This window comes from Manis javanica, chromosome 16 (genome assembly GCF_040802235.1).
Source record: "Manis javanica isolate MJ-LG chromosome 16, MJ_LKY, whole genome shotgun sequence".
Lineage (NCBI taxonomy): Eukaryota > Metazoa > Chordata > Mammalia > Pholidota > Manidae > Manis > Manis javanica.
The window spans coordinates 66,510,061-66,524,615 of record NC_133171.1 but is presented as its reverse complement, the minus strand read 5'-3'; the positions used below and the strand labels follow the sequence as shown (position 1 = coordinate 66,524,615).

Below are 14,555 nucleotides of genomic sequence, written 5' to 3'. Positions count from 1 at the left end.
CCATTTAATACCCCCATATTAGCTGTTAAAAAAAACAACGGATCTTTCCGCCTTGTCCAAGACCTTCACCTCATCAACATAGCCGTTGTCCCTATCCATCCCTTAGTTCCAAATCCATACACCCTTTTATCGCAGATCCCTGCTTCCGCATCCCACTTCTCAGTCCTAGATCTCAAGGACGCATTTTTTTCTATCCCTCTAGACCCCTCCTCCCAAGATTTTTTTGCCTTCACCTGGACGGACCCATACACCAGACATTCTGTACAACTTACTTGGACAGTTTTACCACAAGGCTTCCGAGATAGTCCCCATATTTTTGGACAAGTCCTAGCTCAAGACCTCAAACAGTTTCACCATGATCACCCGAGTCCACTTTATTACAATATGTAGATGATCTTCTGCTCTGCAGTCCCTCGTGGGAACAGTCTCAACTTGACACTGCGTCTCTACTTAACCTTCTAGCTTCCAGAGGTTACCGAGTATCCCCTGTAAAAGCTCAAAGAAAGTCCATTACCTTAGACAGAAAACGACTCCTCTCTGACCTGCCCGTTCCCAAAACCAAGACAGAAATCCTTTCCTTTCTAGGCTTGGCTGGGTATTTTAGAGCGTGGATCCCTAACTTCTTGTTGGCAAGACCCCTATAAGACCTCAGCAAGGGCCCCCCTGAAGAACCATTATCATCCTCACCCCGACACTCCTTCATTAAGCTCCGTCAAGCCCTTGTAGAAGCTCCAGCTCTCCATCTCCCTGATTTGTCAAAACTCTTCTCATTATACATTCATGAGAGGTCCAGTCAAGCTCTAGGAGTCCTAGGCCAATATTATGGCCCATCCTTTGCCCCAGTAGCTTATCTCTCCAAGCAATTAGACCCCACAGTTCGGGGATGGGCCCCCTGCCTACGGGCATTAGCTGCTGGACAGCTCTTGCAGAAAGAAGCTCATAAACTAACATTCGGAGCACCCCTTACCATTCTGTCCCCACATCACCTAAAAGATCTCTTAACCTACAAAAGTTTACAGACTCTCCCTCCCTCCAGACTCCTGACCTTACTGTCCTCTTTCCTCCAAAATCCAAACATTTCTTTCCTCCCCTGCCCGCCCCTGAATCCGGCCACTCTTCTTCCTCTGCCCTACTCTCCTCATACTCCCTCGCATGATTGCCTGGAAGCCCTTCACAACTTCCTTCCGTGCCACTCCACGATCTCCGAAGGACCCCTCTCACACTCCGACCTCATCTGGTTTACTGATGGGTCCTCCTTTAAACATGAGGGCATCCACTACTCAGGATATGCAGTAGTCTCCCTCGAAGATGTCATTGAAGCACGAGCCCTACCCCCTGGTACAACCAATCAGCAGGCTGAACTCATTGCAGCCACCAGAGCTTGCACTCTGGCCCGGGACACGTCTCTCACATTGTACACTGACTCCAAGTACGTATTCCACATTCTCTTGTCCCACGCGGAAGTATGGAAAGAACGAGGCCTCCTCACCACAAAAGGGAATTCCATAACTAATTCAGCCTTAATTACTAAACTTCTAGAGGCTTCACAACTCCCACACCGACTAGGCATAGTCCACTGCAAATCACATCAAAAAGATGACTCCCCCATTGCAAGAGGTAACAACAAGGCCGACAGAGTAGCCCGGTCAGTTGCCCTATCAGAAAACACACCAGACAACAATCTGTCTGCCCTTGCAGTTTTAGCCTTATCACAAGACGCCCTCTGCCCTCAGGACAAAGAGTCTCTCTTCCGCCTCCTACATGACCTGTTCCATCCCAGCCCCCAATCCTTAATCCATTTTTTACAATCTTTTTTTCCTCTCTCTCCTGAAGACAAAACCCTACTTAACCAAATCATCTGCAAGTGCACCATCTGCCAACGCACTAACCCTAATACCCCCCTCAAAGCCCGACCCTTCCCGGCTCATCAAGCAAGGGGTAATGTCCCCGCTGCAGATTGGCAAATAGACTTCACTAACATGCCCCCTGTACGACGTACCAGATACCTACTCGTGCTAGTAGATACATTTTCAGGATGGGTCGAAGCTTTCCCCACCACTAACAAACGAGCATCCGTAGTTGCCTCTATCCTCCTCACCCAGATCTTTCCTAGGTTCGGGATGCCCACTTCCCTCCAATCAGATAACGGCCCTGAGTTCACTGCCCAAATTATCCAGAACCTCTCCAAGTCGCTCTCGCTCCCCTGGCATTTACATTGTCCTTATCGACCACAAGCTTCAGGAAAAGTAGAAAGAGCCAATAGGACTCTAAAAGACATCCTGACCAAACTATCTCTAGAACTACACCTTGACTGGGTTCGCTTACTTCCCTTAGCTCTACTCCGCATTCGAGCCCTCCCAAAGAAACCTTCCTTCTTGTCGCCCTTTGAGATCATGTACGGCCGCCCGATTCTACCCCCGGGGCTCCCTTCCCACAAAGGACCAATTCCTCCCAATATAGCCCTTCCACTACTCTCTCTCCTCCGCACTGAATTGTGGAAATATCAGGATTGGCTCCTTCCTGATCCATCCGCCTCCCAAAATCCTCCTGTCTTACAGCCCGGCCAACTAGTGTTTTATAAGCCACCAGAGGATCAGCCCTCTCTCACCCCGAAATGGGAAGGTCCACACCCAGTTATTCTCTGCAACCCCTCGACCGCCAAGCTCTCACTGCCTGATAACTCTGTCACCCCTTGGATTCATATCTCCAGGTTGAAACCAAATACCCAAGACCCACCTTCTCTGGACACCCAAGACCCATCAGTCACAATCCAGAGTCCTTCGGATACAGCCCAAGACGCTGTCTACTCTACCACGCCTCATCCCTCTGATCCCTTGAAGCTCCGCATCTCCCGTGCAAGCCCCTTTGCCATCCATACCTGAATCATGACTTTTTCCTCCTTTACTGCTCTCTCGCTTTTTTCCCTCATTCCTATTGTCTTCCCTGCCGCCCCACCCTCCTTTGTATGGCGATTCAAAGTCAAGCAGACTTACACACAGCATCAAACAAAAGTTACTGCCCTCATTGCCACATCAGACTGCCCTCTGAAAGGCTGCTCTGAGCCTTTGTACCTCCACTTTCCTCCCTCCACCGAAGTATTCATTTACAGCTACCTTTATTCTCCCTACCTCTGCTTCCTCTATGACCAAAGACAAGCCTATTGCAGGCAATGGCAAGACACCTATGGGGGATGCCCCTACTGGTCTTGCACCATTCGCTACATGGGTGACTTCCAGTACCCACAGTATTACTCCTCCAACCGTTTCATGAAATATCCCAACGGCTCATTCTCCTTATCAATCCCAGATCCCTGGGACTCTAGATGGGCTGCTAGAGTAACAGCCTCAGTTTACTACAAGGGGTCCTCGACCCCCCATGGTACCCTTCATATCTCTCGAGAGTATGTTCTCTCTCGCTCCCAGATCTCTCAAGTTGCATCAGTTATCAGACATCCCGAGAAAGTCATTATCCAAACTCTTGATGGCACCTCTTCATCTTCTTATTCCTCCTACTCTTGGTTACAGCTCATTCAAGACACCACCATCTTTCTCAACCACACCCTCAACACCGCCAATTGTTTCTTGTGCGCATCACTACAGCGCCCACTGCTGGCCGCCGTGCCCCTCAATATTTCCAACTATTCCTTCCATGCAGAAGGACAACCCCTCAGTCCCCTGGCAGACATACCCCTATGGGAACCAGAATACCCAGATAATCTCACCATCCACCACTGTGTAGGCCCAACTCCACCCCCCTCCAGTGCACTTCACTGCCTCTCTATCTACACCCCTACCTCCAGCTCTAAGACTTTTACACAACCGGGACACTTCTTTTGGTGTAATGGCAGCCTTTTCAACTCACTACCTCTCAACTGCGATACACCCTGCATTCTCGTCACCCTAATCCCACAGTTTACACTTTACAGCATGGCAGAATTCCTTGAGCTCCAACCTCCCTTGCACTCGCGCACAAAAAGGGCTGCTTTCCTTCCCATCATGGTCGGTATCTCTTTAATCACCTCAGCCATTGGGGTGGGGTTTTCGGGAGGAGCCTTGGGTCACTCTCTATGGGCAGTTAGAGATCTCGACGCCAAACTTGAGGGAGCCCTGACATCCACTGCCGATTCCTTAGCCTCTCTCCAAAGACAGGTCACTTCGCTAGCTAAAGTCACCCTTCAAAACCGGTGGGCCCTAGATCTGCTTACAGCCGAGAAGGGCGGCACCTGCGTCTTCCTCCAGGAAGAGTGCTGCTATTACATCAACAAATCCGACATTGTAGAAACTGACATCACCAAACTCACTGACCTTGCCTCCAGCCTCCACTCTGCTCCCAATTCCAACCCATTCTCTTCAATACTAACAAACCCCCTCCTCACCTGGCTCTGGCCCATTGCAGGCCCCATAATAGTCATTCTTCTCGTCTGTCTCTTCTTACCCTGTATAATAAAGTTCATCAAATCCCAAGTCGGAAAAATCTCTAATCAAGCTTTCAACCAGCTTTTACTCAGGAACTACCAGCTTCTGGCCACAGAAGACCCCTCACCCTCACGTGACCTCCTCACCACATGCTGAGATAGACCCCTCTCTCCGCTGGAAACCGTTCCTGGAAACAATGGCCGCAGACGCCTGGCTCCTGACACCCATATCCTCTTGGCACCATTGGAATCAACAGGTCCTCAACCTATGGTTACAGGGAACCTTCATTGATTTCCAACCTGAAGAAGTCCACATATACTCATCCTTACTGTGGGGAGTCCTATCAACCCTTTCCTCCCAATCCTCAAACCCTCACTCCCTTCTCCGCCCCTGTTCAGCAAGAAGCAGTCAGAGAGAAAGCAACGTCCACAAACCCATAGAGGAGAAAGGGGGGAATGAAGGGTCCCCACCAGTAAGATGGCAAACTTCCGGCTTCTTTTCGGGGTCCTCAGTTCCCGCCGGCGCCACCTGAAGCCCAATCACCTCTCACCCCCCTCCCAATCCCAGCACCTAGCCAACAGCCACCAGCCCCGTAGAAGTAACACCACAATCACCCTATGCCCCTTCCTATATAACCCAGCACCTTTCCCTAATAAAGTGGAACTCTCCGGTGAATTGCTGTTGTGTGTCGCTCCTTTCCTTTCAGGAACAGTTAAGTAATTTAGTATGATCCTCATGTTCAGCAGATTGGGCTGAGAGCACACTATTACAATTGTTGAGGGCTGAAACTAACAATGGCACAGAGACTTGCGTGCTAGAGCTCTTCCCTTAAAATACGTTGGTGGCTCTTAAGAGCCGTTGGGTTACTGAAGAAAGTTTCCAACCGGACGGACCTCTTACTTCTTCTTGGGCACCACCTTCCTGCGCTTGGCCGTCTTGGGCTTCGTCACCTTTGTCTTGGTCGCTTTGGGCTTCACAGCCTTTGTTTCTGGAGGGCTCTTTACTACTTTCTTAGGCTTCACAACCTTGGGCTTCTTTGCCACGGCTGGCCTTTTGGCAGTTATCAAAGACTTGACACTTTTCTTAGAAGCAGCCACAGAGGCTTTTTTAGCGATTACCTTGCGTTTTGACTCCACTTCTGTGGTATTGGGTTTAGTTTCAATGGGGGTTACTTATCTTATTGGCTTTGAAAGAGCTCGAGGCGCCGGTGCCCTTGGTCTGCACCAGGGTACCCTTGCTCACAAGGCTCTTGAGGCCCAGCTTCATGCGGCTGTTCTTCTCCACGTCGTAGACAGCGGCCGCCAGCGCCTTCTTGAGCGCAGCCAGCGACACCCCGCTGCGTTCCTTGGAGAAGGAGACGGCTTGCACGATCAGCTCAGACACCGGAGGGCCCGCGGGCCTTTTCTTGGCAGCTACGGGAACCTTCGCAGGCTTCTTCATCTTTTTTGCAGCCGAAGGTTTCTCAGGGGGAGGGGAAGCTGCGAGAACCGGCGGCGCGGTCTCAGACATTGTGAGCAATACAATTAGGTAAACTGCAAGGACTTAACACAGGAAAACTTAGAGCGCCCGGCGCCGCATATTTATAGGGCTTGGCCGCGCTGTGATTGGTGCCTGCTGGCGCCCTCCCCTCGCACCCAAGCGCCCCCTGCGCCGCTGCCCGTGCCGGGTCTCAAAAGGTAGTTGTAGCTGAGCGCTGGAAGGTCCCACTTTCTTGCCGCGAGCGCTAAGGCACCCACCCAGGTAGCAACCCCCGTCGACTCGTGGAGGCAGAAATACTAGGGAAGGGTCTGGCTTTGCTGTCCATTAATATCAATACTATTTCCTTTTTAAAAAACAGGTCTTTTTTTGTCGGGGGCGAGAGAGCAGTTCAAATGAGGCAATCACACAACCCAAGGATTTTCACCTGAAACTTCACCGTGACCGGAAACTAGTTTACAGCCCGCAAACCGACACAGAATAAGGCGCTGCGCCAGCAAGAGCAACCCGCATCGTCCGAGCTCTGTTAGGATGGCGCTGCCAGAGGCTTGCGAGGCCTACCTTGTGGGGCTCTCGAGGACACCATTTATACGGGTACGTCACCGTCATTCCAGGGAAAAGCATTGTTAGGACACTTGTTTCTTATCAGCAATAAATGTAAAAGGTTGTGTATTAAATGCTTTGGGGTTTAGAGATGGAAAAGCGAGGGAGTGTAGGCTTTGTCTACAGGTTTGGGACGAGTTCTCATTCATGCCATTGCCTTTCCCAGCAACGCTGGAGATATGCCTGGTGAAGACCTTTTTTGTATTTTGGTTAAAAAATCGTAAAAAGCACTAATAGCGTAAAACTCGCTAATACCGCAATTAACACTCAGCTGCATCTGTGGGAAACTATGAAAGCAATTTCTGCATTTGCAATTTATTTCTACAGCTCAGTGCACCTCACGAAGTTTGGGTGCCTTCATCCTTACAACATACCCCATACAAGCGCCGTTTTTACTCTGTTCGCTGTCAGCGGCTGTATAGAGCATTTAAAAGAAACTGCAACCGCTACGATTGCACTTTGTAAATCAGACAATAAAACGTCCCTCTCAATTCTCTGCGCAGTCGCCTAGCAACAAGGAGAGGCAGTGACGTTTTGTTCCCGCGCAAGCGCACCGGCAGTTTTCAAACAAGTCCGCACCGGCTGAGTTGAGCTGAGCTTCCTGGGTTCCCTTCAAGACTCCAGGAACTTGTTTCCAATTTGTGGCCAGTGATGTAATGGTGTCGGGCGCACGTTTCGCCCATCTTCTCCACATTTTTCTACTCCCTAGTGTCTTGGGAGTCTTTATTTCTTGTAATGCAACACGTAGTTTCTAAGAATTTGGAAAATAATTGCAACTATGTGTCTTAGTTTAAAGGATAGTCAATTATGGTACACAGGTAAACAAATCTCCCTCCAAGACTAACATTTCCTAAGTGAAAGCATTTTGAAAGACAAACTTTTTTTAAACAACCTTCCAGTCAAAAGCATCTTTTAAAGTTGCATTAACTGAGCTTTAAAGAAGATAGGAACACCACCGAAATGAAGGGTGCTGAACCTGTTTTCTTAATGGCTGCTCAGTATAATGAAAAACCTATCATAAGGTAGAATCTGGGCTACCTCCTCTATACTAGAAAAGGGTCAACTTCGTAGGCTCTTGAAATGTTAAGAACGGGAATATGAGGTCTTGGCAATGGGAAATGACCCCCTTTTCTCTCCGGAACCCAGTTTTAGGGTTAAGTCCACACTTAACTCCACAAGGAGAACTTCTGGGAGCCATTGGGACTGGTGCGCTTTTGTACCTAGGGGTGGGTCTGGAGAATTTGGAATTACCGCCATTTTGCATCTGGCAAAATGTACTCGAGGCATTAAAACGTTAAGTTTCAGAAAGCTCCAAGTGTAGACAACAGCATAATGCTTAACAAAAAGCCTAATTACAGGAAATATTTCTGCAAACTAATGTAATTTTGCTGTGCCTAAGATTGTCTTCTAGGCGTCAAAGGAGTTCCTCAGTTAACTTGAGCAGGATCTCGTTTTTCTAAGGTTTCGGAAATTTGTAATCCAATACCAGATTATCGAGGAATGTAAAAAGCACATTTTTGGAAGAAATATTCCCTCAATTTTCCCTCTCAAGAACTAAGATATACAGAATTGGGGAACTACAGTATCAATAAAGTCAATGTCTACTTTTACGAAAAGGTACGGTAATGCTTAAAACATTGTATTTACATAAAAATCAAGTTCAAGAAAGACCAAAGTAAAAATATTGAAGAGCCGAGGATAGAACGTAATAGCCAATGAAACTGCAAGATTGTTGAATAGTTTTAAATATAGACCAATCAGAGCCTAGGGCATGACATAAACATTTTTCTCATCCAATCATTACACTTTACCTACGGTAAATAAGCCGTGCTAGCCGGCGATAAGGTTGTGTTTGGAATGTCTGCAGGGATTGGTTCTGATGGCTCGTACTAAACAGACAGCTCGCAAGTCCACCGGCGGCAAGGCCCCGCGCAAGCAGCTGGCCACAAAGGCGGCCCGCAAGAGCGCGCCAGCTACGGGCGGCGTGAAGAAGCCCCACCGCTACCGGCCCGGCACGGTGGCGCTGCGCGAGATCCGCCGCTACCAGAAGTCCACCGAACTGCTAATCCGGAAGCTGCCGTTCCAGCGCTTGGTGCGCGAAATCGCGCAGGACTTCAAGACCGATTTACGCTTTCAGAGCTCGGCCGTGATGGCGCTACAAGAGGCCTGCGAGGCCTACCTAGTGGGGCTCTTCGAGGACACCAACCTGTGTGCCATCCACGCCAAACGTGTCACCATCATGCCGAAGGATATTCAGTTGGCGCGCCGCATCCGAGGAGAGCGGGCATAATTAACACTGCCAAAGATCAGTAACAAACCAAAGGCTCTTTTAAGGGCCACCCACATTTTCCCATGAAACAGCTGTAAAGTACTACCAATTTGGTCATTTAATAGTCGTTTGGAATCGAAGGCCTGTTTGTAGACAACATTGAAGGGTTATGGATGATTGCCTTTATCTTAACCTCAGGGCACACGCAAACTGACCCTTTACAAATGTTTAGTACTTTAAAAGTTCTGATAATCTGTACAGGGACTGGACATTTAAAGAGCGCTAAATTATAGGCTGTTGAGCAGTTGTAGAAAACAAGGTTCCTATGGCCAGAATTCTCAGCTACTTCAGGTCGGCTTGCCTTTTACACACGTGTGGGCAATATACTACTGACTTTTTATAAAGACCTCCGCGCACTGCTCTGGGCTGCTGGAGAGCAGAGATTGAAGTGGTGGTTCGACGATATACTGAGAAGGCCTCGGGGCAGAGAGGCCCAGAGGCAGAGACAGGTTTTGCTACATGCACTTAGGCTCTGAGTTACCGGGATTCTTGTGCTTGACCTGCCACTGTGGGAATAAAGTTGGGTAAAAACCCTTTCACCCCAAGAACGTTCCACTGTCATTTTTTCGGTTTCACTGAATCCATAGTGAATTTATCCGGGGCTGAAACCCATTGACTGGCAACACAAACATGAACAGGAATATAAAGAGCATTATCAAAACATGATTAGATATCATTAAAAGAAACCTGGCTTGTCACTCAACTGCTCAATTTACATTTCTTTGATCTTGGACATTTTTTCGATTACCAAAATTTATTGTGAAACGATCTTTTTGCTTCGTTATTCTTTCCATTTACAATGAATTACAGCATAGGTCATAGCAACATAACCCGGTTTACGAATCAAAGTCCAACCATCAAACTGGGTCTCTTCTCCCTCCCCGTCTACCCCCCCCGCCTCCTTTGTGTTCCTGCGGATTGGAAGGATTAAAGGAGGAAACTGTTTGCGTCACATCTCCCGCCTCCTCAGCAATCCATTCTCTAAATCTGCAGGGGGGTGGTGAGGACAGGGGAAGACATGGCTATATAAGGATCAGCTCTCCTGTTTTTCCTGGTATCTGCTGTTGGGTCGCTTTCAAGTTCAGCCATGTCCGGACGTGGCAAGGGTGGGAAGGGTCTGGGCAAAGGCGGCGCGAAACGCCATCGCAAGGTGCTGCGGGACAACATCCAAGGCATCACCAAGCCTGCCATCCGCCGCCTTGCCCGGCGCGGCGGGGTCAAACGCATCTCCGGCCTCATTTACGAGGAGACCCGCGGGGTGCTGAAGGTGTTCCTGGAGAACGTGATCCGGGACGCCGTCACCTACACCGAGCACGCCAAGCGCAAGACGGTCACGGCTATGGACGTGGTCTACGCGCTCAAGCGCCAGGGCCGCACCCTCTATGGCTTCGGCGGCTAATGTTTCTGTTTTCATTGCCAGGACCTTGTATTTGCCAACCAAAGGCCCTTTTAAGGGCCATTCAACTACTCAAAAGAAGAGTTGTACTATTCATTACCTAACACTTGATTCTGCACCTAAAGCTGTAGTTCAAGTCAACAGTAATACTGACACATCTAGAGTTCGAATTGAGAGTTAAACGGCAAGATTCATCCGTGCAATCACATAAACTGCCTTATTTTAGCTGTATAACCTACACTCACCACATTTACCGGGTGAGGGAGTGAATGCTACTCCAAATCGTTAAAAGTGTAAAAGAACCTGTATGGTAAGCCCCCTTTCTTCCAGGTCCAGAAACAAAGAGAAATATTGTCCAATCAGCAAGCCCCGTCTGTGGTTATCAACCAGTCAGAACTGGTGATCTCATGTTCCCCGCGGAGAGCCAGACTGGGATGGAGAAGCAGAGAGAAACGCCAAAATTCTAGTTTAAAGAATTTCTATGATTTGCATCTCTTTTTACGGATTATGAACCACACGCAGAGATAGCTAATCATGTTCTGATAGCAGCTACTCTAATCATGTTCTGATAGCAGCACTGAAATATCGTCACTAAAGGATGACGTCTCGATTAAAAATTCTGAAATAATGGGCAGAAGAGGGCACTGAAGGGCCAGAAATCGCAAAGCGCTGGATTCAGGGAAAATTTGATGTATGGAGTTTAGGGTGGAATCTCCCTACGGAAATTAGGGTGATGGAGATGTTCCAAAATTAGATTGTGCTGATCATTGTAGAAGTAAATATACTAAAACTCATTAAATTGTACACTTAAAGTGGGCTAATCTTGTATAAACTATGTCAGCAACGCTGTTATACATAGATCTCCAGACAGGGTGGCAGGAAGTGAGTTTAGTAAGGTAGGCACCTGTGGTCCGTGGTTGTGAATGGCCTCATCTAAACTTTGCATTACGGGCTTGGGCTAGTCACTCATTACAGTGTCCAGGGAGGAAGAAATATCTTCTACTCCCTGAGGTTCTAGTTGATCTAAGGATCAAAGTTGACAGGAGCCAGATTAACAACAACAACAAAAAAACAGTTTAATTCCCTATTTACAGGAAAGCTAGAGACATGGGTTCCAAAGAGAGGGACAATGAGGTATAGATTATCCTGAACAAAGGGAGAAAAGGTTGGGGTCTGAGATTTTAAAGGAAAGGGGAAAGTAATTCACAGAAATGTTTTGTCACATTCCTTCCTATCTTTCACATTATAGTTCACATTATAACATTATCTATGGTGATAGGTTTCCTCAATGGGCATTTCCTCTATCTGAATCCTTTTTGTGTATGTAAGTCCGGGGAGAGGAAATCCGGGGCAAAATACCTCTAAAACCAAAATCAGTGAAAGGGAGAAATAAAGTTTAAAATCCCTTTATTGCTCACAAACTGCAGTGTGGGGCCGATTCTCTCCTGCTCCCCCAGAAGCCAAAACCGGCCCTTCCCTCACCTCTCAGGTACAGATGGCCCAGGTAATTACCCATTGATATGGAGATGAACTTCTCTCCACCCCTCAGGAATGATGCAAATGCACTAAAGCATACTTCTTTCCACCTCTGAAAGCCTATTGATATGTAGATGTTATAAAGCGAGGCGAGATATTCTGGAAAGCTACAATTTTACCCACAGTGTAGTTGTGGGGTGGGGGTTGGGGGAGGTCAAAGTATCTTCCTCTTTGGACCTTAATGATTTTCTGCGCAAAATAATCTGCATGCCAAGTGGCATATCCCAGGACTACTTGCTCTGGACCCTTACAGTAGCCACAGAAGGTTTTTAAGCAAAGATGTCTTTATTCAATTTTGTGTTTCGGTAGTATATTACACTTTAGCTCAGCTGGAGGAGGGAAATGAATTCACTTGAAGTTGACTAGTGGAGAAACAGCTTATTCTCATCTATAGACATATTTACTAATAAATGTGTTTGTTATTGTAAGGTAGGGCTAGGACACGGGACAAGCATCATGATCAATTTTTCCTGTCTATGATGAAAAGTGCTAAGATATAAATAGTATAGTAAGAACAGTAGGGACTCCATCTTAAGGCTAAGATTCATTTAAAAAACCAGGTAGTTAGTATAAGAAAAATAGTAATTTATCCTCCATTTGCCCCATGGTCCCAAGCACATAAACCGGTGAGAATTATGCCTGGGGCTTGCCTGGGCTTACCCCCACCTTATCTCTAAACATCCCGACCCTCCCCCAAGGCAGCAGGCCGAGCGGATCCGTCAAAGTAAAAGGCACAACGCTCTGCACCACGCAGCTGCCCTCTCTCTGTCTCTGTCTCCCTGTTCCCCTGCTCTCCCTGCTCTCTCTCCCTCTCTCTCTCTCCCCCCACCCCCCTGGAGCAGCCACTTTATCTTTCAGATAATAAAATCTCTTGCATGGGCCTGTGTCTCCTGAGTGGTCCTGGGTAAGGAGGGTCGCGGCGAGATACCCTTTCATTGGTGCCGTGACTTCGGATGAGGCTCTCCCATTGACTTTGCTCTTTCTCTGAGAACCCTCACTGCCCGATCCTCCTCCACGGGCTCACCGTCCATTTCCCCGGTCGCTCGTCTTCTTGCCCAACATTGGCGTTCGATTTGGTGAGTCTCCCCTTCATGGTCGACTTAAATGTCCCTTTGGAACCTGGGAAGTGACCGTTGAGTGTACGGCATCCCCAAGGGCTCCTCTGGGAGAGGGGCACTCGCAACCACAACTTTCAGAGTTATGGTTGATCCCCATAGTCGACCCTTCTCTGCCTCCCCATGGTGAGAATCCTTATCCACTAAGGCCTGGTCTCCCTTTTGAAAGGAAAGGAGCGACACATAGCAGCAATTCACCGGAGAGTTCCGCTTTATTAGGGAAAGGTGCTGGGTTATATAGGAGGGGGCATGAATTGATTGAGGTGTCACTTCTACGGGGCTGGTGGCTGTTGGCTAGGTGCTGGGATTGGGAGGGGGGCGAGAGGTGATTGGGCTTCAGGTGGCGCCGGCGGGAACTGAGGACCCCGAAGAGAAGCCAGAAGTTTGCCATCTTACTGGTGGGGACCCTTCATTCCCCCCTTTCTCCTCTATGGGTTTGTGGACGTTGCTTTCTCTCTGGCTGCTTCCTGCTGAACAGGGGCGGAGAAGGGAGTGAGGGCTTGAGGATTGGGAGGAAAGGGTTGATAGGACTCCTCGCAGTAAGGACGAGTAGATGTGGACTTCTTCAGGTTTGGAAATCAGTGAAGGTTCCCTGTAACCATAGGTTGGCCAAGAGGATATGGGTGTCAGGAGCCAGGCGTCTGTGGCTATTGTTTCCAGGAACAGTTTCCAGTGGAGAGAGGGGTCCATCTCAGCGTGTGGTAAGGAGGTCACGTGAGGGTGAGGGATCTTCTGTGGCCAGAAGCTGGTAGTTCCTGAGTAAAAGCTGGTTGAAAGCTTGATTAGAGATTTTTCCGACTTGGGATTTGATGAACTTTATTATACAGGGTAAGAAGAGACAGGCGAGAATGATTATTATGGGGCCTGCAATGGGCCAGAGCCAGGTGAGGAGGAGGTTTGTTAGTATTGACGAGAATGGGTTGGAATTGGAAGCAGAGTGGAGACTCGAGGCAAGGTCGGTGAGTTTGCTGATGTCAGTTTCTACAATGCCAGATTCGTTGATGTAATAGCACTCTTCTCAGAGGAAGACGCAGGTGCCGCCCTTCTCGGCTGTAAGCAGATCTTGGGCCCGCCGGTTTTGAAGGGTGACTTTAGCTAGCGAAGTGACCTGTCTTTGGAGAGAGGCTAGAGAATCGGCAGTGGATGTCAGGGCTCCCTCAAGTTTGGCGTTGAGATCTCTAACTGCCTATAGAGAGTGACCCAAGGCTTCTCCCGAAAACCCTGCCCCAATGGCTGAGGTGGTCCAAGAGATACTGACCATGATGGGAAGGAAAGCAGCCCTTTTTGTGCGCGAGGGCAAGGGAGGTTGGAGCTCAAGGAATTCTGCCATGCTGCAAAGTGTTAACTGTGGGATTAGGGTGACGAGAATGCAGGGTGTATCGGAGTTGAGAGGCAGTGAGTTGAAAAGACTGCTATTACACTAAAAGAAGTGTCCGGTTGCGTAAAAGTCTTAGAGCCGGAGGTAGGGGTGTAGATAGAGAGGCAGTGAAGTGCGCTGGAGGGGGGTGGAGTTGGGCCTACACAGTGGTGGATGGTGAGATTATCTGCGTATTCTGGTTCCCATAGGGGTATGTCTGCCAGGGGGCAGAGGGGTTGTCTTTTTGCATGGAAGTAGTAGTTGGAAATATTAAGGGGCACGGCGGCCAGCAGTGGGCGCTGTAGTGATGCGCACAAGAAACAATTGG

The 14,555-nt window shown here is 48.5% G+C and overlaps 3 protein-coding genes across 3 annotated transcripts; 2 read left to right on the top strand and 1 right to left on the bottom strand.

Annotated features, from left to right (window-relative positions):
* Positions 1-975: 975 nt before the first annotated feature.
* On the bottom strand, positions 976-5,924 carry LOC108405587 (histone H1.1-like). Its single transcript, XM_017673838.3, is given in 2 exon segments — positions 976-5,584; positions 5,586-5,924. Coding segments are annotated over 2 exon segments (612 nt in total). The 3' UTR covers positions 976-5,311.
* A 146-nt stretch (positions 5,925-6,070) lies between these two features.
* H3C1 (H3 clustered histone 1) lies at positions 6,071-9,310 on the top strand. The gene is made up of 2 exons (XM_036998531.2): positions 6,071-6,155; positions 6,253-9,310. The coding sequence occupies exon 2, from the start codon at positions 8,374-8,376 to the stop codon at positions 8,782-8,784; it is 411 nt and encodes a 136-aa protein (XP_036854426.1). The 5' UTR covers positions 6,071-6,155; positions 6,253-8,373; the 3' UTR covers positions 8,785-9,310.
* A 456-nt stretch (positions 9,311-9,766) lies between these two features.
* On the top strand, positions 9,767-13,043 carry LOC108405585 (histone H4). The gene has a single exon (XM_073224384.1). It carries the CDS (start codon positions 9,911-9,913, stop codon positions 10,220-10,222), a length of 312 nt encoding a protein of 103 aa, XP_073080485.1. The 5' UTR covers positions 9,767-9,910; the 3' UTR covers positions 10,223-13,043.
* The last annotated feature ends 1,512 nt before the right edge of the window (positions 13,044-14,555 follow it).

Bases quoted from the DNA above. Each gene is read 5' to 3' on its own strand.
- H3C1 (XM_036998531.2), top strand. From the start codon at position 8,374: ATGGCTCGTACTAAACAGACAGCTCGCAAGTCCACCGGCGGCAAGGCC.
- LOC108405585 (XM_073224384.1), top strand. From the start codon at position 9,911: ATGTCCGGACGTGGCAAGGGTGGGAAGGGTCTGGGCAAAGGCGGCGCG.